The sequence below is a fragment of the Balaenoptera musculus genome, chromosome X (genome assembly GCF_009873245.2).
Source record: "Balaenoptera musculus isolate JJ_BM4_2016_0621 chromosome X, mBalMus1.pri.v3, whole genome shotgun sequence".
Classification (NCBI taxonomy): Eukaryota; Metazoa; Chordata; class Mammalia; order Artiodactyla; family Balaenopteridae; genus Balaenoptera; species Balaenoptera musculus.
The window spans coordinates 54,992,246-55,018,725 of NC_045806.1; the positions used below are offsets into that span (position 1 = coordinate 54,992,246).

The following is a 26,480-nucleotide window of genomic DNA, read 5'->3' on the forward strand; positions in this document are numbered from 1 at the left end:
AGCGCAGGGAATCATCCAGGCGAGGGCGACAGTGGAGGGAGCAGTTGTTAACGTGGGCTTCATCCCTTTATTCAGCAACTGGGAAAGGAAATCTCTCGGCCGCTGGGGGAGGGGCAGGCTTTTTCCCTAAGGTGCAGTGCTGGGGTGGGAGGCGGCACCCCGAGCCTCCTCCAGAGAGCCGGAAGCAGACGCTGGCGGGGGCGGGGGGCGCGAAGAGGTGGAAGGGGGGAGAGAAGGAAGCGGCGGCCCCGCGGCCGACGGGAGTGCGCTGAGAATCGGGGTGGAGTGTTAAAAAGGGAGCGTGTCTAGCGAGACCCGTGGCCCCGAAGAAGGGAAGCGAGGCGACGCGAACCCCTACCCAACACCCAGAGGACGAGGGAGGAGGGCCGACGGCCGGAGCCGCTAGCAGCTGCTAGGCGCTTTTCGGTGACGCAACCTCCACGCGCAGACGCGCTGACGGGCCGCGGCCTCCACGTCTCAGGTTCCGCAAAGGCCTGTGGGAGCGACCCGGCAGAAGGAGGGCCAAGATGGCGGAAGCGGCGGAGTCTCCAGGAGACCCGGGGACAGCAACGCCCAGGCCCCTGGTGAGCTTGGGTTCTGCGACAGAAGGGACCGAGGGTGAGGCAGATGCTCCTTAAGGAAGTCGGGCGACGGGCTCGTGGCGTGAAAGAGCCGGAATCCCTTCCTCACGGCAGGTCCTTCCTGTACCCGATGCCAGAACAGGTCCCAACACTGCGCCTGTTCTTTGGGCTAACCGCTTCCCCCCACCCGCGTTGTTTCCACGCCTTCTTGGGAAACTTTCATTCACTTTCCTTTTCATCCTCGTCCCCTGCATTTTGTTAAATGCTGAGTTTTAGGCGATTTAAGTATCTTTGCATCTGCTGTCCCCTCATTTTATGGAGACTTGTCACTAGCCCTTGTTGGAGTAGCAGCATTCTGGGATTAATGAGAGATTACTTCCCATGGGACGTTATAACTTGACTATTGATTTGCTCAGTGACCCCCAGTCGTCTTGGTTTTATCCCTGCCCTCCCTGTCGCAGCTCCTTGCAGTCCTCTTCATGATGCTCTCTTGCTCCTGTCTCTGCAGAGGATAGGATTTCTACTGCAAATACTACAATTCCAAAGCCTGGACAAGTATTTAAGAACACAGGCTTTGGAGTTAAAGTTAACTTGGAGTTAAAAGTTATCACCCACTCTGCTGCTTGTGTGAATTTGGGCAAGTCATTTCATGGAGAGTGTTTTTTCATCTGTAAAATGGAGATAAAAATACCTGCCTCAAAGAGTTTTTACAAAGTTGAAATGACAAATTATGTGAAGTGTCTAATACAATCAGTGCCATAACTGAGTGTAGTCAGCTCAACATTCTGTCCCCCAATCCCTCCTCCCAAACAACGTTTAGTTATATACCAAATAGTGTTTAGTTATATAGTAGTTGCTCAATAAATGGTACATCCCTTTTCTCTGTTTTAAATTGGCAACTTAACATCGTAGAGGACTGACCTGGGAGTCGGGTGAAACTGATTCTAGTTTTGGTTCTGCTTACTAGCTCTATTTGTTCATCACTTCATTCATTTGACAGATATTTATTGAGTATCTACTATGTTCCAGGCACTCTTTTAGGCACTGAAGATACAACAGTGAAAGAGAGTGAGTAGGTCCAAGTTCTCATGGAAGACTTCTGACCTAGAGGAAGTCACTCTGAACCCCAGTTTCCTCATTTGGAAAATGAGGCTAGTAAGTCACCACAGAATTAGAGTACTAAATGAACTAATATATGCATAGTGCCTGGTATGACGTAGTTACAGGTGCTTAGGTGCTTAGGTGTTTTTAGTTCCTGTCTTTCATCTAAACTGCCCCACTCCTCTTTTATGAAGCTTTCCCCCAATTAATTTTAGTGGTCCTGGTTACTCATTACTCAGTATCCAGTCCACTTCTATTCAACAATGTTTATTGAACTCCCACAGTGTGTAATACACTATGCTAGTTGCTTTAGGAAATACAAATGGCCTGTCCTTATGGTGCTTACAGTCTAATTTGTAGGGATAAGACAAATGTATAACGCTAAAATAAGACACTATATAAGAAAGTTACACATAAAATACTAACAAAATTTAAAAGAAGATGCTGTCATGTCTAGTTGGGGTGATGAAGCAAGCTACATGGTAGAAGTTATATTTGAGGGGGCCTCAGAGGATGGGTGGGATTTGAATTGCAGGTGAGCATAAGAGCTATCAATGATTGACCACCTGCTATGTGCCAGGATTGTGCTAAACATCCTCTGTATATTTTCTAAACTTCACAGCAACTATTTCAGTTAGGTGGTTTTTGAACTATGTTTTACTTGCAGGTGAGGAGATGAGACTCAGAGAGATCTGATGATTTCCCTAGGGTGGCTAGGCTGAAAATTGAACTTAGGTCTGCTTCTGAAACCAAGACTGTTTCTAGTAATGCTACACAGCCTCTCATTGGTGAAGGTACAGAGGTTAGGAGGTGCTAATGCATTTGTAGAACAACAGAGAGATTACTTTGGCTGAAGCACAGGGAAGTATTAGGAGGTAAACCTTAAAAGATAAGTCTACTAAATTAGGGAGGCAGTATGGAACAGTGGTTATGGATGTGTGCTCTGGGGTCAAGTTGTCTAGGTTTGGTTCTATGCTCTGTCATTTAACTAACTGTGGGATGTTGGGGAAATTACCAAACCCCTCCATGCCTCAGCTTCCCTGTCTGTAAAATGGAGACAAAGTAATACAGGGTTGTTTGGTGGATTAAATGAGTTAAAACACATAAAACACTTGGTAGAGTGCCTGGCACATACTAATCATGTAGTGTTATTTCTTCTTGTTGACTACTATGCCAGGAGGTTTAATAGGCAAAAAGGAGCCACTGGAAATTTTTGAGGAGGGAAGGGTTTTAAATCATGAATTTGACAACATAACAGAGGAAGAGTTACCATGGGGAGTATCTGGAATCTAGGATACCACTGCAACTGTTGCGGTAGTTCCAGGAAGAAGTGATGACTGTCTGGACTACAGCAGTGGCAGATGTGAAGATTTGAGTAAGGTGGAATCCTCGAGGGTTTGCAGTGCTAGGGAGCATGTGTCTTACATAGTGCTTTTCAAACTTTAACGTGCATAGCAGTCATCTGGGGTATTTTGTTAAATTGCAGATTCTGATTTAGTAGGTCTGGGATGAGGCCTAAGATTCTGCATTTCTAATAAGCTCTCAGATGGTGCTGCTGCTGCTCCTCCCAGTATCACATTTTGAAAAACAAGGCTATAGACAAATGGGAGGAAGTGATACCCTGAACAGAAATACAGAAGAGGAGAATGAGGGCCCTAAAAGTTGATTAATTCACTTTTGGAAATGTTTAGTTTGAGATATTGGCAGGCCATCCAACAGATATCCAACAGGTAGTTGGACACTGAAATCTGGACTTCAGGGCTCACGAGAGGTCAGGACTAGAAAGGTTGATTTAGGAGTCATCTGCATAGAGTTGAAAATACAGAATCTTGGGTAATGCCTGTCTATTGCCTGTCTGTTTAAGGAGCAGGAAAAAGAGCCATAATAATCGCTGTAGCCTGGGGTCTGGAAGGAAGCTGGTCCCAGGTGAAGGTGCTGGCTAGAGACCATGCCACTAAGCCCCCACCCCCACCTCTTGGACTGAGCTGTTTCCTGCTTGATCCACCCCACCCCTCCCTCCACCTTGTTGACTCCTTTCTCTCTTCAGGATTTTGGTCAATAGTATGAGCCATCTGCTCCCAGCCACTTTCTTAAGGCTGCAGTCCCTGCTTTTACTGTGTGTTTTTGGCCCTGCCTCTATCTCCTCCCCTCATTGGCCCAAGCCAGGCAGCAAAGTGTGCACATGTGTTTATGTGCACACATGTGTATGTATGTGCACAAGGCTGCCTGCACAGAGGAAGGGGAGGGACATGGGGTCCAAGTCACCTTTCATCCCCACTGAGGGGCTAGTCAGAGAGCAGGGTCCACTAGCTGAGGTCCTGGTGGTATTGTCTCATATATGGGGCTAGAGAGCCACAGATCCTGGCTCAGTTCGCTGAGCAATGTCACTGATTCTCTGGAGAAGAGATACTGAGGAAGGGTTGGGATGGGGGATGAGTGGGAATCACATGGCACTTTAGTGACTGCAGTGACTTCTGAAACCAAGTAGCTGGAGTTAGGCCAAACTTCCCCAGTTAAGGGCACAGTCTTCCATAAGAATGTCCTCACTTCAGATACCAGCTGCAGGACCAGGACCACCCTCACTTCTGACCTACTGGCTACAAATTCAGGAGTTCCCGTGATCCCCTCAGGCTCTGTAATTCACTAGAATGACTCACAGAACTCAGGACAATGCTGTACTTAAAATTACACTTTTATTATAGCAAAAGGATACAACAGAAACCAGCAAAAGGGGGAGATGCGTAGGTTGAAGTCTGAGATGGTCCCTAACAGAAAGCGTCCTTGTCTTCTCTCTGTGGAGTCAGGACAGGACACTGTTACCCTCCTGATACATCGATGTGTGACAATATGCAGAATATTGCCAACCAGGGAAGCTCACCCACATATCTAGAGTTTTTATTGAGGTTTCATTATGTAGGTGTGATTGACTGGATCATTGCCTCCTCTGCTTTCAAGAGGCCAGGTTTGTATCACAGGACTCAAACCCCCAATCCTCTAATCTTGTGTTTGGTCTTTTAGCAGTGGTTAGCCACCATGCTGTCATCTCATTAACATAAACTAGCGGTCTACTAGGGCTCACCTGTTAGCTAAACTATTAGGGCCCACTATGAATAACAAAAATATTACTATCATTTAGGAAATCCCAGGAGTTTAGAGGCTACCTCCCAGGAGCAAAGGACAAAGGCTAGCCAAATACTTTATTCTACAGCAGTGACAGAACCTGAATTGACTCCCTGGGAATCTTGAACCTGAGCTCTTGACATGTATCTATCCCCTTCTGTGAGCCTGCTACTAAGTGGTTTACTTGTATTAATATATTTCTTCCTCAGGACAACCCTGTGATGATAGTACGATTATCTCAATTTTACAGATGAGGAAACTGAGGCACAGAGAGGAAAAGGAACCTGCTCATTGTCACACAGGTAGTAAGTGATGGAGCTAGGATTTGAACTCAGGCTGCCTGCCTCCAGGAGCTTGCACTCTTAACCAAGGCTCTCCGGATACCACATGTTGAGCATTGACTATGTGCTAGGTGACATGCAGGTGTTACCTAATTCTTGTAGCAGTGTTGTTTCCAAGGGAGGGCAAAGGCCCGTTTGGCTTCAAAGCCCATTCCTTCTGCACTGCCCTGTCTACCCTAGCAGTAGCAGGCAGCAAGAAAGCTCAAAACAAGCAATCCTGGAGCTTGAAAGGGCAGTGTCATAGTAGTAAAGGGAGAATAATGACTTCAAAACAGGTTGGTTTACACATTAAGTGCTGAAGAATATTCAAAGGGTGAAACTGAGGAAAGATTCTTGTATTTCTTTTGTTTTTCTTTTTTTTGCTTGCAGGTTTTCTTTCATTTATTTATTTTATATTTTTTTGGCCATGCCCCGCGGCATGTGGGATCTTAGTTCCCCCACCAGGGATCGAACCCGCACCCCCTGCATTGGAAGCATGGAGTCTTAACCACTGGACTGCCAGGGAAGTCCCCAGATTCTTGTATTTCTTGATTATGAGGTCACTATTAGCAATGTCAGTAAAGTTGTGGGAAGACTAGTGTAGACTACAAAGGATTAAGAGAGTGGGAGAGTGAAGAGCAGTTTGATCAGAGAAGAGGAGAGGAAGGAGAGTAGTTTGAGGGAATGGCAGAAACAAGGAAGTGATGTATTTTACCATTTTATTACAGAAGCTTTCAAATATGTAAATAAAATAAAGAGTAGTATAACGAATCCCATATATCTGTCAACATTCTGCTATTCTTATTTCATTTATTTCCCCACCATATTTTTTTTCTGGAGTATTATTTTAACCTTTTTATTTTGAACTAATTTTAGACATATAGAAAAGTTGCAAAAATGGTACAGAGAATTCCTGTATACCCCTCACCCAGCTTCCTCTAGTGTTAACATTGTATATAACCATAGTACAGTGATCAGAACCAGGAAGTTAATGTTGGTACAACACTATTAAACTACAGATCTTATTTAAATTTTATCAGGATTTCCACGAATGTCCTTTTTTGTTCCAGGATCTTATCCAGGATCTCACATTGCCTTTAGCTGTTATTTTTCCTTCGTTTCCTTCAGTTTGTAATCGTTCTTCCGTCTTTCCTTGTCTTTCACGATCTTTTGTGAGTGTTTTAAAATAAATCCCAGACATATCACTTTACCCATAATACTTCAGTATGTTTCCCTAATAGGTAAGGACTTTTTTTTGTTATCACACATAGCATAATAATAATCACTCCTTAATATCATCTAATCTCTGTTCACCTCCCAATTTTCTAAAAAAAAAATGTGTTTTTACAATTTGTCCAAATCAGGATCCAAACAAGGTCAACAAATTGCATTTGGTTAGTAAGTCTCTCTTTTTTTTAAAGGAACATTTCTTTTCCTTTTTTTTTTAAAATTTATTTTATTTTTGGCTGTGTTGGGTTTTTGTTGCTGCGTGCAGGCTTTAGTTGCGGCGAGCGGGGGCTACTCTTTGTTGCAGTATGCAGGCTTCTCATTGTGGTGGCTTCTTTTTTTGCGGAGCACGGGCTCTAGGCGCATGGGCTTCAGTAGTTGTGGCATGCAGGCTCAGTAGGTGTGGCTTGTGCAGGCTCAGTAGTTGTGGTGCATGGGCTTAGTTGCTCCGCGGCATGTGGGATCTTCCCAGACCAGGGCTCCAACCCGTGTCCCTTGTGTTGGCAGGCGGATTCTTAACCACTGAGCCACCAGGAAAGTCCCAATAAGTCTCTTTTAATATATGTGTTCTCCTCTTTTTAATGTAATTTATTTGTTTAAATTCAGTCATTTCTCTTGTAGAATTCTCCACTTTCTGTATTTGGCTGATTGTATCCTTGTGGTATTTTTAGTATGTGCCTCTGTCCACATATTTCCTGTAAACTCTAAGATCTAGAGGCTTGATTATATTTAGATTCATTTTGGCTTGGGGAGGGGAGGCAAAAAGAAAAAAGAACTTAGATGGTCCCTAAAATTAGGAATTTTTTGTTTATTTTTTCACTTTTTATTAAGAAAAATTTCAAACACACAAAAGTAGAATAGTAAAGTGGACCCTCAGGTACCCAACCTTCAATAATAATTACCAGTTTATGGCCAATCTTCTTTCTTCTATAGCCCTACCCACTTCCCTCTATACTATTTTGAAGCAAATCCCCAGCATCATTACATTAGTAAATATTTGATATGTATCTCTAAAAGATAAGGATTCTGTTTTTAAAGAACATAACCACAATATCATTAGTACATCTAAAAAATCAATAATTCCCTAATATCAAATATCTTGTCAGTGTTCAAATTTCCAGTTATCTCCTAAATGTTATATTTTTATAATTTAAAGTCTGGCCCACTACCTATTTTTGTAAATAAGGTTTCATTGGAACACAGCCAAACATAATTTTTTATGTATTGTCTTTGATTGCTTTCATGCTACAGTGGCAGAGTTGAGCAGTTGCAACAGAAACCATTTGGCTCTCAAAACCTAAAATATTTACTATTTGGGTTTTTCACAGAAGAAGTTTGGTGACCTCTGCTTTAGGCAATCATCTTTTAGAATAATTAAAAATAAAAAAATATTTTTTATATTTACCTTCATTTAAACCACTTCTGGATATCTTCATTTCCTTGTGTAAATCCAAATCTCCTTCTGATATCATATTCCTTTCTGAAGATCATCCTTTAACATTTCTTGTAGTGCATGTTTCAGCTTTTGCTCATCTGAAAAAAGTCATTGTTTTGCCTTCATTTTTAATAGCTATTTTTGCTGGGTTTAGAATTCTGCGTTGACAGTTTTATTTGTTCAGCACTCTAAAGGTGTGTCCATTTTCTTCTGCCTTATGTAGTTTTGGGTGAGATGTCTGTTACCTGTTTCCTCTGATTGCAATGTCTTTTTTCTCTGGCTGCCTTTAAGGTTTTCCTCTTTATCTTTGGTTTTCAGTCGTGTGAATGTGTCTAGGTTTGTGGATTTTTGCTTTTGTCTTTAGGTATTTATCTTGATTGGGGTTTTCTGGGCTTGGATCTGTCATTTGATGTCTTCATTATTTTTGGAAAACAATTCAGTTGTTATCTTTTCAAATATTTTTTTCAGATCCATTATCTCTCTCCTCTTGTGGGATTTCAATAATATACAAATTAGACTGTTTAATATCGACCCACAGTTCTTGCATGCTCTGTTCTGTTTTGGGGTGTTCTTTTTTTGTTTTTTTCTAGTTTTATTGAGATACTATTGACATATAACATTGTACAAGTTTAAGGTGTACAATACAATGATTTGATGTGTGTAATTTTTTTCTTTTCTAACTCTTCTCTTTTTGTTTTTGTTTAGATAATTTTCACTGACCTATCACCGATTTCTTTATTTGGTTCTGTTGAGTCTGCTGATAAGGCTGTCAAAGGCATTCTTCATCTGTTACTATATTCACTTACTTCTAGCATTACTATTTGACTCTTAGAGTTTCCATCTCTTGGCAGAAATTCACCATCATTCATGCATATATCTTTTCTACTAGAGCCTTTTTAACATATTAATCGTATTCATGGTAAATTTTTCTTCTGAAATTCTAACATCTGGGTCACCTCAGAGTCTGGTTTAATTGCTTTGTCTTGTCACAGAAGGTTGTTTTCCCATGTGTGTGTGTGTGTGTGTGTTTATGGGGAAGGGGTGATTTTTTTATTGATCGCTGCCCATCGTGTATAACAGTAGAGACTGCCTGGAAATGGCACATCTTTTCTGCTAAGTTGTTACTATGGGGGTTAAGTCAATATAGTAAGGAGTTGAACTGTATTTGGGTTTTGTACTTGATATGGGAACCTTCAATGCATTATCAGCTTCAAATTCCTCTCCTATTACCTTGTGCTTAGGGTGGGCACTAGGTTTTCCCAGTGTTTTTCTTAATGTTCCTCCTCCATGCTTAGTTTTCTGCATTCCCTTTGCCCCTGCATGAAATAGTGGGTTTCTCTCCAAGCTCTAGCCCCTCCCTTAGCACTAGACTGCTATTGCTTGTTACTGCATACTTGCTAGCCTTGTGGTGGGTACCTGGGAGGTGGAGATTCTTTGTTGTTTTGGTCCAGCCTCTGCCTTAGATAGGTCATGTGTCCCTGAGTCTTCCTGGGTGAGACTTTCTCAGTGATCCTGTCTCTCCCCCAGCTGAAGGGAGACTCTGATAGTCTGGCCTCAGGATGATTTCCCACCCCTCCCCCAGGAGTAGTGAGGTTTGTCTTTTCCCTTTCCCCAGCCACAGTGGGTTTTCACATGTGCTCTGGAGACAACAGAGTTTGCTGATCTTCCCCCAGCAGCTTTAAGGCTCTTTTTCTGTAGGGGAGAAGGGTCTGAGCCGGTCTCTGTGCTTTTCTCAGAAGAGGCAGCTACTCCCCTCACACCTGGACCAATGGAAGTCTGTGGAGAAGAGCCTGCAAGTAGGTGTGAATGCTTCCTGTGTCTAATGCTTCCAGGGACGCTGTACTCTCATACCAGTCAACACTTGGTCTTTAGCAATTCATTTTAAATTTTAGCTGAATTCTTAACCATCTGTGTGATGCCCAGTGTTGTCTTCTCGTGCTTTGCTACAGATGAGCCATTGCTCATGTCCCATCTCTTCTTGAAAGTAAGTGCCTGTCTTTCCTTAGATTTCATTCATGCTGCTTGGTTGCCCTACAACCTCAGCTCTCTGATGGATTCAAGGAAAGTTATGATTTTGTAGTTAATCTAGCTTTTTCTCATTGTTCTAGTGGATGGGATGCTCATTCCAGCTTTCTGCATCCTAATTGGAAGTCAAATTACAGTGTTGTAAAGTCACTTGAAATAGTTGCTCTCTGTGTGGTTGTGTATTTAATTCAGTAGGTTCATTTGTTTCATTATTCTTTCAGTTTTGGGGACTGCTTTTAAATTTTAATTTTGTCTCATAATTCTGTGAAGTATTTATATGATTTCAAGTTATATATACAGAACAATGTGTGTTCCAAGAAGACTAACTTCTCTACTTGTTTCCTCCACCTTATTCCCTCCTTTCCTAATTAGGAAGCCTCTTTTAAAAAAAATCTATGACATTTCTTACATTACATGTGACAGGTCACATTACATGACTTATTTCTTATATTTAAAAGATATTCAGATATGTATATATATTTGTATCCCCTCTTTTCTCAGATAAGTGGTAGCATGTATACAGACTTTCCTCAACATTATTTTTTAATTTAACACTCCATAATAGTTCTTTAGAGATATCCCCGTTCCTTCTTACAGCTGCATAGCACTCCATTATGTGGACATACCATGCTTTATTCAACTGGTTCTCTGTTGATGGGCATTTGGGCTATTCTCAGGTTTTTCACTTTTACAGGTAGTGTTGTAATGAAGAGCCTTGTGTATATATATATATATATGTCTTTTTGTATTTTTACCACTTTAGACTCCTAAAAGTGGTGAGCAATCCATATATAAATTTACTAGATATTGCCAGATTCATCTTCAATAGGGCCTAGTACCATTTTGCCTCCCCACCAGCAGTGTGTGAGTGCTTTTACCCCTCAGCTTCACTTGCAGAATGTGTTGTCAAACTTGGATTTTTGCCGGTCTAACAGGTGAATAATTTTCAAGTAGCTTTAATTTGCATTTCCCTTATTAAGAGTGTGATTGACAAGCTGCTTTTCATAAGTTCTTTGAACAACCTTATTCTTCCTAAAATTTTAGTATACTGTCTTGTATTTCATTTACCTGTAACTATTGCCCACTAAACATTGGGCCAAAAACCATATGAGAAGGGATTGCTTCTGTTTTCTTAGGAGCTGGAAGATTCTAGAGTTTCAGTCACAGTAATCAAATTTGGCATATGAACGTAAGAGTTTAAAAGTTTGCAGTCTTGCAGTTCACTTTGGAAATGTTATTTGATCTGTGGTTGCCAGTAATCTGGTAAAAAGAGTATAAATAATGATGTGTTTTGCTATTTCCATGTTCTTCCCAGTTCCCCTTTAGATTTCACATAATGCTCCTTTTTAGCCAGCAGAGGCCACTGGAGCCCACTAAGGAGCAGAAGTGCAACAGAATTGTGGCTGTGCTAAGATGTGATCACTGAAAGGTCACTAAAAGTTCTGCAATCTTACTAGCTTATATCCTGTTAAGATTTCATGCTTGACAGCTCATGCAGCTCAATATCAATGAAACAAACAACCCAATCCAAAAATGGGCAGAAAACCTAAATAGACATTTTTCCAAAGAAGACATATAGATTGCCAACAAACACATGAAAAGATGCTCAGCATCACTGATCATTAGAGAAATGCAAATCAAAACCACAATGAGGTATCACCTCACACTGGTCAGAATGGCCATCATCAAAAAATCTAGATACAATAAATGCTGGAGAGGGTGTACAGAAAAGGGAACCCTCCTGCACTGTTGGTGGGAATGTAAATTGATACAGCCACTGTGGAGAATAGTATGGAGGTTCCTTAAAAAACTAAAAATATAACTACCATATGACCCAGCAATCCCACTACTGGGCATATACCCTGAGAAAACCATAATTCAAAAAGAGACATGCACCCCAATGTTCATTGCAGCACTATTTACAATAGCCAGGACATGGAAGGAACCTAAATGTCCATCGACAGATGAATGGATAAAGAAGATGTGGCACATGTATACAATGGAATATTACTCAACCATAAAAATGAGTGAAATTGAGTTATTTGTAATGAGGTGGATGGACCTAGAGTCTGTCATACAGAGTGAAGTAAGAAAGAGAAAAACAAATACCGTATGCTAACACACATATATGGAATCTAAAAAAACGGTACTGATGAACCTAGTGGCAGGGTGGGAATAAAGATGCAGACATAGAGAACGGACTTGAGGACACGGGTGTGGGGGATGGGGAAGCTGGGACGAAGTGAAAGAGTAGCATCGACGTATATACACTACCAAATGTAAAATAGATAGCTAGGGGCTTCCCTGGTGGCGCAGTGGTTGAGAATCTGCCTGCCAATGCAGGGGACACGGGTTCGAGCCCTGGTCTGGGAGGATCCCACATGCCGCGGAGCAACTGGGCCCGTGAGCCACAACTACTGAGCCTGAGCGTCTGGAGCCTCTGCTCCGCAACAAGAGAGGCCGCGATAGTGAGAGGCCCGCGCACCGCGATGAAGAGTGGCTCCCACTCGCCGCAACTGGAGAAAGCCCTCACACAGAAACGAAGACCCAACACAGCCAAAAATAAAACATAATAAATAAATAATAAATAAAAATTAAAAAAAAAAAAAATAGATAGCTAGTGGGAAGCTGCTGTATAGCACAGGGGGATCAGCTTGATGCTTTGTGATGACGTAGAGGGGTGGGATAGGAGGGTGGGAGAGAGGCTTAAGAGGGAGGGGATATGAGGATATATGTATACATATAGCTGATTCACTTCGTTGTACAGCAGAAACTAACACAACATTGTAAAGCAATTATACTCCAATAAAGATATAAAAAAAAGATTTCATGCTTGAAAGAAACCAAATATTTGAGGGCAAGAAAGTCTATGCCATTTACTTTATAATTTTTTCCATTGTTTGCCATCTCCTTCTTTAAGTTAAAAGAAATAAGCATTTGAGAATTTTAGCTAACTGCATTGTTCGATGTCTGGTGAGCTAACACCTTATTTTAAAAACTGTATAAAACCCTACAAAAAGACATAGTCCTGCTTTCTGGGAAATGATGATGTCTTTGGGGGAATCCTACAGTTTATTACAGGCTTTAAATTTTTGTCCCTAACTCTTCTCAGTTTGCAGGCCTTTCAGATATATCTATCTCACAAGACATCCCTGTGGAAGGAGAAATCACCATTCCCATGAGATCTCGCATTCGGGAATTTGACAGCTCCACATTGAATGAATCTGTTCAGAATACCATTGTAAGTTAGACGAGTTGAGAGAACTTCTGTTCAGTGTCATGGGGCTAAATAGCTAATAGCACTTTGTAATATTTTTGTTTGGTTCCCTGGTTTTCAGTGTATTTTATTTATTGAAATTTAAGGTTCTCCCCTAGAGAATAATTTGGTACAGCCCTTTTGGAAAGCAGTTTGGCTGTAATTGATATTAAGGAACTTAAAATGTCCAGTCTTTTTGAGGTGATAATTCCGCTTCTCTAGGTATAAGGAAAAAAATTTTTTAATACAAAAATATTTTTAAAAATACAGAAAAATATTTATACAAAGATGTTTGTTACAGCAATATTTATAATGGGAGAAAGTTGCAGAGAAGAGTAATCTGTTAAGTAAATTATGTTACACCTATGTGGTAGAATGGTAAACAACCATTAAAAGTCATGTTTACGAAGAACTATTAATGACATGAAGAAATTTCTAGGTTGAAAAAATTAGGACAGAATTACCTCAACTATATTTTGAGAGGTTATGTTTATATGACTGCACCCTTCTTTAAATGTCTTGATTTTTAAAAATCTGGCTTCTAGGATTCATTTGCCAGAATGTATGGGAATGTTGAAAATTAATTGACTTTACATATTGTGAAGAATGTGTTAGCTTGGGAGCAGGCTGATTGCCCCTTGTGACCTCATCATGTATGAACTGAAAGTTAGGTGCTGTGTTTTGCAGAGCAGATTTTACTAGTGCTATTATTTTCGTTTCTTTAAGTAACATATTAGGAGGGCTATATTTCTCTTTTGTGGAGTTTAAAAAATCAAAACAGAACTGATGAATGTGGTAAAGAGTTAGATGTTGGCTTAAGGAGTTAATAGGAAAAGTTAATAGAAAAAGGAGTTAATAGAAAAACCCCACCTTTCTGGTTTATTTGTATAGTGAAGGAATTAAACTGGAGTTATAGCTCTAAAATTCAATGAAGGGCTCCCAGGAGACTGAAATATAAGAAATTTTAGCAAATTAAGTGAGGGAGCTGCTTGGCAACCTTGGTCATCACAGTACAAGTTGTTTATGTCTTTCAGATGCGTGATCTAAAAGCTGTTGGGAAAAAATTCATGCATGTTTTGTACCCAAGGAAAAGCAATACTCTTTTGAGAGATTGTAAGTATATAAGGATTTTGAGGCTTTGCTGTTTCTCATCATACCTTATCATAAGTATTTTATAAGGCAAAGGCTCTGTGGTAATAAAACTGATGTCATTTTGCAGGATGAAAAAATATATAAATGAAGTTTTTGAAAAAAGTTAAAAATTTAGGATGGAATTTCAGAGATTGGAAGATTTTGCTGAATATATTGTCCTCATCAATAAATATAGACTGTATATTCTCACCTGCTATAATAGACACTGCAAAGAATATTTCTGGAAGTGGCAAAGACATAGGGACTTTGTTCAACCAAAGAGCTAATGATTTCCAAGGGAAAGGCAAAATGTGTAAATGTTAAATTAGAATGATAGCTAATACCCATTAAAGGTTTAACAAATTAATAGTACTTTATTGACATTTCTATTTTCAGAATGATCATTTAGTCTGTTGACTGCTTTCTTCAGGAGTTCCAAAACAGTGTTTGCAGAAAATTATGCTGTTATTTAGATTTTATTCTTAAAATTGTTAGACCTTTTCTTTTCAAGCATTCTTGGTTTTTCTTAGTACCCTTTGTCAGAAAAAAATTGAATCTGTTGTTTGAGAATAGTAACAATGATGTTGTACATGAGTGTATGTTCTACTTTGGCAGCATTTCAGCTGTAATATAAGGATGTCAAATATGTGGCAAATGTGCCATCACTGTGTGGCAATTGGATGCAGCGTCAGAATCTTTTTCAACATAGTACATTGTGGGTTGAAGCTGACACATGATTTGCTACAGCTCGTATATAGTGGAAAGAGCATGGGCAAATCAGTGTTTGAATAGTGTGTGATCTTGGATAAGACAGTTAACTTTTCTGAGGTTGAAGTTTCTTCCTCAGAAAAGCTGTCTTATCCAATGAGATACCACTTCAGATCCATTAGGATGGCTATTGTCAAAGAAACAGAAAATAACAAGTGTTGGTGAGGATGTGGAGAAATTGGAACCCTTGTGCATTGCTGGTGGGAATGTAAAATGGTACAGCCACTGTGGAAAACAACATGGTGGTTCCTCAAAAAATTACCACATAATTTTATAGTATATAAAATTTATAGTATAGAACTACCACATGATTCAGCACGTCTCCTTCTGGGTATATACCCAAAAGAATTGAAAGCACGGACTCAGACAGGTATTTGCACACCCATGTGCATAGCAGCAGGTGAAAACAACTCTTACGTCTATCAGTGGATGGATGGGTAAACGAAGTGTGTTATATATACCATGGTATATGCCATATATGAATGGATTATTATTCATCCTTAAAAAGGAGTGAAATTCCTGATACATGCTACAACATGGATGAACCTTGAAGACATTATGCTAAGTAAAATAAGCCAGACACAAAAGGACATATATGATTCCACTTATGTTAGGTACCTAGAGTAGTCAGATTTATAGAGACAGAAAGTTAAATGATGGTTGTCAGGGACTGAGGGGGTATTGAGGAGTTATTGTTTAATGGGTTGGAGTTTCAGTTTGGGAGATGAAAAAGTTCTGGAGATGGATGGTTTGGTGCTTGCACAACAATGAATATACTCCGTGCCTGTACAGTTAAAAGTGACTAAAATGGTAAATTCTGTGTTTTATGTATTTCACAAGAATAAGACTAATTTTAAAATACTGTTATGAATCTTTTACAAATTAAAAACAATCTTCACTGCATTTAAAAACAAACAGCATATTAATGTCAATTGTACTTGAATTCAGCTTTTCAGTTGATAAATTTTAACAATTTATTGTTTATTTAATAAACAATAGTTTATTAGAGTGTTAGGATTATGGTTTTTCTTTTTTTACATCTTTAACAAACTTTCCACAGTTGTGTCAAAATTACTTATTTAAAAGAAAAGACGTAAGTATGTACATATGCACACTTCTTTCAAGTAAAGTTATGTACAAGTGAGGTTAAAGTTAGAAGTGGTATATGTACCTTTTTTCATATTACTTGAGGAAGATAATTGTGCTTTAAGCTGTATGTTACTGAACTGTTGGTTTATTAATCACCCAACAGCTATTGATTGAGAACCACAGTGATTAGACCTAATGTTGACAGAGCCTTTATAGTTTTCAAAAAGTTTTCATGTTGTTTGTTAACATTTAACCCTATGAAATTACCAGTGTTGGGCTGTTTTTTCACCTATAAGAACAGCAATTCTGTGCTAGTTCAATGTAGTAATTATGAAAGGGAAACTACTGCAGAGTGGAGAGGACTTTGTAGTAGGAATCAGAAGATTATGGTTTTGGTTCTAGGTTCTGGTCCCACCCCCACACTTAACTGTTTACGGAAACTTGGGCATGTCACTTCTTCCCAGCTTTGTTTTTCATATTTGTGAGGTAAACCTGATTATACTTGCCTTGTCTAATGTAGTCTCAGATAGGTAAAGTGACTTGGCTTTAGTCTTCTTTTTGACGGTGCAGGGTAGGGCACTTAAGTCTTTTGACTCCTTGCTCGTTGGTCTTTAACTATAGCATGCTGGAATGTGGCTTAGTAGGTGGGGAGAGGGGTGATTTGTGGGATGTGAAGTGAACAAAATTTAAAGGATATATGAAGAAGGGCATTCAGAATTGGGGAGCAGAGAGGGCCAGCAGAGGGATAGCAGAGGTGGGAAGGCTTGGGCAGACAGGGAGAGCCTTGATGTCTGAATTCCAAGAGTGGGAGAGGTACATATTGGAATAAAGACAGAAAACACTATACATGGTTGTGTCTTAACAGTCTTCTGTCTTTTCTTGTAGGGGATTTATGGGGCCCTTTGATCCTTTGTGTGACGCTTGCATTGTAAGTACTTATATTTCCTTTCTTTGTCATTTGCGATAGATTAGACTTTTTTCATGGAGTTTCAAATTGAAGGGGATTTTGACTGAATATTTCATTTAGGACTTCTATGACATATTGTACTCCTTATGTATTTAAATCTAAAAAGTCAGGTAGTTTTCTAGATCAATTCAAAGAATGATGGAATTTAAAGATGTGAAAATTATGCCCACCTTCATTTACCAATGACTTCTTATCCTGTTTTAGCCATTTCTGTTCAACATTTATTCACACTCATGTACCTCATTAAGCTAAGTGAATTAAGTATCTGTAGGTTTAAGCACTGTTTATTTGCAAACATAATTCTTTTAAAATTTACTAAAAGTATAAGTGAGAATAAATTAGAGTAGAAGTGGTAGAGTTCAAAGCAAGATCATGTTTCAAAGTGTTATGTTTTCCATATGCGTTGTATGTAAAGGGAAAGGACAGAAGAAGGAAAGCAAAGTTCCGCTGGAGAGGGGAATATAACCACTGGTAGAGTGGAAAAAATACTGCACTAGGATTCAGTTCTGAGCTCTCATCCTAACTTTGCTATCAGCAGAGTGACTTTCGGCCGCTAATAACCAAAATTTGTATAATGATTTTTCTCAGCTTACAGAAAACTTTTAAATACCTTCTCTTATCCTCATAACAAGAAGTGAATATTTTTCCTCTTTTGACAAACAAGCTCAGGTTCAAAGAGATTGAGGACTGAACCAAGGTCACATATTCAGTGGTAGACCTGGAATTCAACCTCAGGTTTCCTTGACTGCCCATTCTCTACCTCTGCAATTATTACACATCTCTTCCTACTTAACCTCTCTGGGTCTCCTCTATAAAAGGAGATGGTTGAGGGTCCTTTCCAGGCCGAACCTTTTATGATTTTAAATTCAAGTTTCTTACTGGCTTCTTTACCCATTTTTAAATGTAAGTCAAGCACATGGTAATTTAGGTAAAAACGTGGAGTGCTCTATCTTATGCCTTTAATAACCATATCAAGGGAAACAATCCAGTGCCTTGATGAAAGGGTTTATATTAGAAGCTCTGAGCATATACTTTTTTAGTTTTGAAAGATTAACCTTAGAGATTATGGAGTTTAATCCCACTTATTTGCAGAGAAGAAAATTGGAGTCCCAGGACATCAAGTGATCTGCTCCAGTTTCCATATCTAGTGACAGAATTAGGATCAATATCTGAGTCTCCTGCCTTTCAGGCCAGTTAATGTTCTTTCCGTCATACCATGCTGAAGCAATAGGAGTTCCAGACAACAAGTGATGAGGGCCAGCATTCTTTGCACTAGATTGTCAGGACTTGGAATGGAGTATGCAGAACCATAGAATACAAAAGCCTGTACTGGCAAATAGCATAGCAGGACAAGACTTACTGTGTAGAGGTTGTGAGTTTGATGTTACTTATTCTGTTACTGGAAAAAATGACACAGAGTACAAGTGTTCTGAGTCCAAAATTCAAAACAGTTTACATCTGTAAAATTTTTAGAGAGGATATAAGTGACTGTTCAATTACTCAGTTTCAAAGCAAAGCCTTTTCGTGATAATCTGTATGTTTTGATTTTTAAAAATCAACAACTAAATAGGTTTATAGACTGTTTCCATTTTTAAATGCCAGAACTAGAACCTTAACCCAAGGATTACAAATTCAAATGTGTACATGCATGCATTGCGAATTGGTTACCAGAAGCCCTTGTGAAGGAATCTGCTGCTGTGTCAACTGCACCTGAGAGTTGCCATGTAGGAATGCAGGTCCAGTGTTAGAAACTCTTATGATTTTTCAAGAAAATCCAGAAATACCTCCCAATTTTAAAATAACATCAACTTGAATTTAAGACCATTTTAAGTATTGCATGGACCAACAACCTCATGTCTATGAGCCACATTTAGCCCTTCAGTTTATACCCTCTGCTTAACCAAAAAAGGTCTTTGGTAATCCATTTAAGCATTCCCATGAGGTCAAATGGAGCACCTCTTTTAGTCCTGAGGCATTTGGAATTTGAAATAAGGGAGCCTTGCCATATACTTCAGGCATTTTCCTTTTGTACAGCCTACATATTATAGATCTTCAGGTGAGGTTTAGGGCAGCTCCCTGATTCAAAGTTTGAGAACCCATGCCGTAACTTTGTTGCTCTAAATAAAAGATTAGGCAATTCTCATGCCATTTCCTTTTCACAGAATGCTTCAGAGAGGCTCTGTGGATAGCGAAAAAGATGGAGGGCCCCAGTTTGCAGAAGTGTTTGTCATTGTCTGGTTTGGTGCAGTTACCATCACCCTCAACTCAAAACTTCTTGGAGGAAACATGTGAGTATTATTAAAATGCATCATTTTTCCCTTGCCAGGTTGCATATCTTAGATTTTTAAGGAAGTCTGGCTAGTTATGTATTTTTCAAAAAGAAAAATCAAAATAAATGAGAGCCAAAAAGAAAGTTCTCCTAAAACCACTGAACAGAGATAACCTAGTTGAATTAAATTACCTTAAATTATCTGGGGTCCTTTGATAAGATTCAGTGCTCTCTCTCCAGCCCCTGAAATCATAGGCAGAATTTTTTGTGTTAGAAGATTATGTCTGTCTTTGGGAACAGATGGTCCATAGTTTTCAACAAATTCTGAAATAGGTCTGTAAACCAGAAAAGATTAAGAAACACCATTCTTAGAGGTTCAGTGGGAGAAGGAGGTCTCTAGGAATTAGAGCAGATCATCTAGATCCTAGATGGCTGACTCTTAAAGAGTTTAAGCAGAGAGGAGGAGAGTATGGGGAGAGCAAAACTAAAGCACATGTTTAATACAGAGGCCTATCCTCATAAAATCAACATTAGGGTATAGGTATTATGTATCTGAAGGAAGGTAATGATCCGTGATACATAGAAATCTGTGTAATAAACTGTATCATGATACAGATCAGCTATATTTATGATCTTTATGGATGTATGTTGTTTTTTAGATCTTTTTTTCAGAGCCTCTGTGTGCTGGGTTACTGTATACTTCCCCTGACGGTGGCAATGCTGGTTTGCCGGCTGGTACTTTTGGCCGAGCCAGGACCAATAAACTTCATGGTCCGGCTTTTTGTGGTGATCGTGATGTTTGCCTGGTCTATAGTAGGTAAGAACGTACTTATCTCTACAGTAACAGAGCAGACCGAAACATGAGTTAGAGATGAAGACCAGATGAGGAGCAGTGTAACTTATAAGTTACATATGAGTGATATGATTCTTGCCAGTGTCATCCATAGAACCGTCTTCTCTCAGTAGGGGTAATGTTCATCTTATCTGAGTTGGCTATCTGGACTTCCGAGATGTGGAGAGTCACGTCTTCTTTTTTTTTTCAATCCTTAAATAATGGATAGGGTTGAAAAAGGAGATTACACTAGACCTAGCTAGTCCTGGCATATAGGAGGCATAGGTGACTTGAGAAATGACTTGAGCCTTTTCCTGACAAATTAATCATAATAATAGCCAGCATTTACCAATTGCTTACTGTAGGCCAGGCACTGTCATAAGTACTTCATATATATTATCTCATTTAACCCTCACAACAACCCTAATAAATAAAAACAGTTATTATTGGTCCCATTTTTATAGATGAGGAACAGACCCAGAGAGGTTAAGCAACTTGCCCTAGGACACATAACTAGTGAATAGAGGAATCAAGTTTCAAACCCAAGCAGATCACGTACCTGTTTAGAAATGTACTATACTACCTCCCAGTATAGGTTGTTAAGTATCATAGTACTTGTCTGCTTCAGTAGAAAATTCTGCTAAAGATTAGTGAGAGCCTGTAGCAGTGGCAATGAAGGCTATTTGCTCATTGTTTGTACTTTCCTAAAATTCTCTTAAAATTCCACCTTAAACTGGAAGTGTTCACTAGCTTCTTTTTAATGGGATAGACAGACTGCCTAATATTTTTATGTGCAATAACATCTCTTTGCTCTGGAACATGGTTAAAAGCCAAGAAGTAATCCAAAAGTAAGGTCTGAGAATGCCAGAATTGATATTCCAAGGACTGTATTAAGCTTGGGCGCTTTAACTACCCATGGAAGAGCCCCTCATTCCCTCACTTAGAGTCTGGTAATTTACCATGCATGTAGTTCTGAATAGCTTAGTTATCAAGTGTTCAGGCCCACAGTGGTTCAGCAAGTAGAATCTTAGATGAGAGAGAAGTTCCTGTAATTCAGCAAATATGTATTAAGCACAGACTGTGTGTCAGGCATTGTGCTAGGCATGGTCTCTATCCTCCGAGTTCACAATCTAGGCATGTAAACACTTAAGGGCAATAAAGTTTTCCAGGTGGGCAATGGAACTCTATGCAGGGTATAGTGGGGACACAGAAGAGGTAAGTGGGCAGTTCTACCTGGGGTGGCAGGATACCAGATGGTTGTTCAGGAAAGATTTCCTTGAAGGGTGATTATCGATGAGTAAAAAGATGAGTAGGTGTTTCCTGTACGGACAAGAGGATTGGCATCTAAAAGAGCTGATAACTTATTAAGAACAATTACTCAAAAAACACAGCAGTGTGAGGCCATTTGCCATAGGAGTTTTGTAAGCCTATTTAGCACAGTTCAGTAACTTCTCAGAAAAGGGTAAGAAACCCCTTTTAGAAAGGTTTCCATCTTAAATGGTTGAAACCTTTCAAAGCTTTCATACTTGAAACAGGTAGCCCTCAGCTGTCTGGAAAACTGCTGCCAAATGCCTTTTTCTCTGAGGATCACAAATGTAACTGAACTTATAGTATATAATTCTGTGTCCCAGACTATGCCAGGCCCCTTCAAGTTTAGTAAATGTTAGTAGTTGTGACAGTCTTATTGTATTAAATATTCCTTTTTATTGTCTTGTTTTGCTTTGTTTAGCCTCTACAGCTTTCCTTGCTGATAGCCAGCCTCCAAACCGCAAAGCCCTTGCTGTTTATCCTGTTTTCTTGTTTTACTTTGTCATCAGTTGGATGATTCTCACCTTCACCCCTCAGTAAATCAGGAAATGGAAATTAAAAACCAAGGAATTCAAAGCTCATTTCAAAGATGCAATTCACCGTGGAGTTTTTTTGCCTCTGGCCCTCTTGTCTAATTTTGGAGGTATTTGGTAACTGGGTATATGAGGAGATTAAAAGGGAACCATAAAGCACCGTCACCATTTATGTAAGGAACTGATGTTTGAAAGGCCGTCCTTTCCTTCTTAATGTTATTTCTTTAAAATATGTGTGCATAGTACACACAGTATAATGCCTCAAGGCATGATGGGGTTACTGTGGTCCATTTGGGTGACAACCAATGACTCGGGAAGCACATGGATACATCCTGCAAGTTGAATAGAGTTGGTAACTATATTTTCAGTTTTGAGAATACCAGTTCAGGTGCAGCTCTTAAACATATTGCCTTATGACTATTAGAATATGCCTCTCTTTTCCTAAATAATAAGGGATAGTCTATTTTACTTCTCTTAAGCTTAAAAAGACAATGACAGAGGTTGGAAAAGGGGTTCATAGATGTGGGAGGAGAAAACATCTACTAAGCAAGATTCAGATTTTGATTAGAGAAAATTCTGCACTTGTTGCTTAAAAAAAAGCAAAGGACATCTAAAACATAGGCTTTTTTAGTCTTTCTGTATAGTCACCTTTCTGCCATGCTTAATAGCAGCTCAGTGACACTCTTAATTTTTTTTTAACATCTTTATTGGCGTATAATTGCTTTACAATGGTGTGTTAATTTCTGCTTTATAACAGAGTGAATCAGTTATACATATACATATGTTCCCATATCTCTTCCCTCTTGTGTCTCCCTCCCTCCCACCCTCCCTTTCCCACCCCTCTAGATGGTCACAAAGCACCGAGCTGATCTCCCTGTGCTATGCGGCTGCTTCCCACTAGCTACCTATTTTATGTTTGGTAGTGCATATATGTCCATGCCACTCTCTCACTTTGTCACAGCTTACCCTTCCCCCTCCCCATATCCTCAAGTCCATTCTCTAGTAGGTCTGCGTCTTTATTCCCATCTTACCCCTAGGTTCTTCATGACCTTTTTTTTTTTTCTTAGATTCCATATATATGTGTTAGCATACGGTATTTGTTTTTCTCTTTCTGACTTACTTCACTCTGTATGACAGACTCTAGGTCCATCCACCTCACTACAAATAACTCAATTTCGTTTCATTTTTATGGCTGGACACTCTTAATTTTTAATCTTACTCCCCAGTTCTGCATATGCAAGCTAAGGTGTTAGCAGTCAACTTGTAATTTTCCTTTGACTGAAGCTCTCAGTGGACCAATGCTTGAACTTACCCAAGTAGAAGACCTCAGAAATTTAGATTGGTAGGTCCCTAATGCATATTATCATGTGGGCACCTTCTCTTAAGGGTAGAATGAGGCAGTTTGGATACAGCATAGCTGTAAGGAATTTCTTGCTGTTCTGTGTAGTCTGGCCTCTAACTAAAAAGTAAAGTTAAATCAAAGGCTGCATTTAACCATGTAAACATGGAGGGATTTAGTGTTCTAATGGCTGATTTCACAGAACAACTAGATGCGTAAGAGCATGAGGTAGGATGAGTTGAGTTTACAGCTGCTGCCTTTTCATAGTGGGCTTAGCAGTTTTTTCATTAGGTGTGTTTTTCGGGTTGGGGATAGCAATTTATTTTCTTGGTTTTAGACTTTATTTGTAAAGCCAATTAGCTCTCCTTTAGAGAAGTACTTTTTTGCACATGTGCACCTACTTGTATTCTCAGCTATTTATGCACACAAGTGTGAAGGCTTTTCAGGGAGAAGAGTGTCTGGGACAGGCTGATTCTGAGCTAATCAGGGTTCTTTTAAGGTAATATGAGCTGCTGCCTTCTATAAATTGCACAGTGAAAAACTCTTAATAGACAAAGATTAGGAGTCAGGCAGAAAACATTCATTGTAAATATACAGTTACTTATAAAGATAGGAATTTCTTATTCCACATTTTTTCTTTATCATGGAATTTAAATATTTATTCACTGGTATTTAAAGATGACCTACACATAGATATATAATTTTTAAAATATACTTTCTCCATCCCCAGATTAACCAAATGAACAATACTAGGACAAATGAGTACTTGGAATGATATTCAATTACAGAGCATTACAAAATTGGTCCCCTCTGTCCCAGCGTTGTCTAGATATTTTGGTTATGTATTTGTATTTGTTTCAATTTCCCTTTTAAATTTCAAAATAAACCCTGTTAGGACAAAGCCAATGTTTCAGTCTTGAATTGATAAAGAAAATATTTTGAAACTGGTTCTGGTTTTAAAATTGGTCCTAAATTATCATCCATTTCCATTGTCTGAAGTTTTCTAACTTCCCACTAAAAACATCTCTCTTCCAAAGTTGTTTTGTAATCTATCCCAATGATTATAATGTAAAATTAAAGAAATAATCATGCTTCTCAAAAGGGAATTAAATCTTCACTGAATTTTACTCAGGCTAAATATTTGGTCAGAAATTCCTAAGGCCACAACTTTGGTGGGGTTTGTGTGTGTGTGAGGAGGGTGTTATACATATTGGGTGTTAAGGCAACTTGTTCTGTGTTTTAATCTGTTGCTTTTGGGTGACTTAGGGAATGGTTTTATTTGATTTAAATGAAGGCGGGTAAAATGGAGATTTAATTATCTTTCTGAAAATGAGTGGTCAATTTGAGGGTATAAATAAATATTTTCTTAATATATGCAAAAAAGTGCATTGCTTTCTGTCACAGAAGACCTGAGTATCTGGAAGGTGTAACCCTCAACGCAGCTTTCCCTGATTTGCTGCAGAGGCACGTGGCTAATTATAGAAAGGAAGACTAGAAGGGAAGGGAACTCCAACAAAGGAAACCCTGTTCCGGGAATTGGAAGGTTTCACACTTTAGATGAAATTCAAGCATGTGAGCATCATTGCCTAATGTGCATTACTGCCATCGTGGCTTATCACTTGCTGCTCCTGCTTCTGAGATTGAGACTCCGTTGTCATATTCTTTAGCAATAGGAAAGGTGAAGACTGGATTTAATTGCTGTTCAGATTATAAATACTCAGTTGATGTGAACATCTTTTTGCAGTGTAGTCTTAAAAGTCAATCATTAATCGTCAAGTCTTTTGCCTCTTACGTGGTTTATTACATGAGTTGTATCTTTTCATTGTGGTGGGGATTTTCTTTTGGGCAAGGTGAGGGGGTCACAGGGCATGGGGCTAGTAAGCATTTTACTGTTTACTGTATTTGTCTTTTTATAAAGTGTCCCCCAAAATGTGATTAGAAGGCTAACAAGCCTATATTTGAAGGTTTAATTGTGTACGTTATATAATCTAAGTACTTACTGTATTTGAACTTCCTGTTTATTCCTGGAGATGAAAATGAAAATCTCCCATCATTTCCAATTCTTGGATAACATCAAGTCATTGGAATTTATCTAAAGCCTATCATGATATGATCAGACATCCATTGCATGCAGTTGTTTTATTCCAGAGTAAAATACTGAAATTATGCTTCTTAATTAAACTGTTCATTTCTGAGACAATTTGGGTAGAAATAAATGTGGGAATGTTAATGCATATATGTAAATTAGAAATACTTTTTTAGATTCTGTGGGCTTTTATGAAAAATAAAGAATTTCTAGGGATTTACTTAGGTCATAAGATGGCTAAATAATAATGTGACAATAATATTACTACAAATAATAGCTAACATTTATTGGGCACTTACTGTGTGCCAGACACTATTCTATTTTTTTAAGAATTTTTTGTAACAGCTTTATTGGGATACACTTTACCATAAAATTCACCCTTTTAAAGTAATATATAATTCAGTGATTTTTCAGTATATTCATGTAATTGTGCAACTATCACCACTGTCTCATTTTAGAACATTCCCATCACTCCACAGAGAAACCCCATATCCATTAGCAGTCATCCCCTTTTCCCCTTTTCCTCAGCCCCTGGCAACCATCAGTCTGCTTTCTGTCTCTATGGATTTGGCCAGGCACTATTCTTAAGTGCTTTTCATGCATCTCCTCCAATCTTCAACATAAAGTGGTACAATCCTAATTTCACTGGTAGAAAATTGAGGCACAGAAAGGTTAAGTAAATTGCCCAGGGTCACACAGTGAATTGATTTAAAATAGGAAAACACATTAACTGAGATCATAGTAGGACACAGTTTTGAATTGCATTGTTATACGCATGAAATGAACACACCTCCTCCCCAGGGTATGTTCCCTGTTACTAGCCATTACAACGTACAGCTCACTGGAGGTCAATAACTCGTTTTTTTCTGAGTACTAGAATACTATATTAGTAGCATCTGAGAAAGACACAAGAGTGGTTGTACATTGGGAAGAGTTAGGTTTGGTGCCCTCACTCCTCCTTGAGCCCCTTTTCTTTCCCCTCCTCCCACCACCAGACACATACACCCCTCCCCTTTTTCTTAAAGTCTTAAGAATCAAGCAGCTTCTGCCTCTTTCATTAAGATTCTCCCAGAGGGATGGTTAACACATCAAA

The 26,480-nt window shown here is 39.1% G+C and overlaps 1 protein-coding gene across 2 annotated transcripts; it reads left to right on the top strand.

The window, feature by feature from the left end:
• Nucleotides 1–219: 219 nt before the first annotated feature.
• YIPF6 (Yip1 domain family member 6) lies at nucleotides 220–22,010 on the top strand. 2 transcript variants are annotated; one of them, XM_036840303.1, is made up of 7 exons: nucleotides 220–584; nucleotides 12,922–13,050; nucleotides 14,100–14,178; nucleotides 16,939–16,981; nucleotides 19,183–19,308; nucleotides 19,949–20,106; nucleotides 21,851–22,010. In XM_036840303.1, exons 1-7 carry the CDS (start codon nucleotides 528–530, stop codon nucleotides 21,967–21,969), a joined length of 711 nt encoding a protein of 236 aa, XP_036696198.1. In that variant the 5' UTR covers nucleotides 220–527; the 3' UTR covers nucleotides 21,970–22,010. The 2 variants fall into 2 exon arrangements, with proteins under 2 accessions (XP_036696198.1, XP_036696199.1); XM_036840304.1 differs by having other exon boundaries at nucleotides 510–618.
• The last annotated feature ends 4,470 nt before the right edge of the window (nucleotides 22,011–26,480 follow it).

Excerpts from the sequence above, each read along its gene's own strand:
- YIPF6 (XM_036840303.1), top strand. The coding sequence starts at position 528 with ATGGCGGAAGCGGCGGAGTCTCCAGGAGACCCGGGGACAGCAACGCCC. Across the intron at positions 13,051-14,099 it reads AATCTGTTCAGAATACCATT|ATGCGTGATCTAAAAGCTGT; the intron begins GTAAGTTAGACG and ends TATGTCTTTCAG. Across the intron at positions 19,309-19,948 it reads AAACTTCTTGGAGGAAACAT|ATCTTTTTTTCAGAGCCTCT; the intron begins GTGAGTATTATT and ends GTTGTTTTTTAG.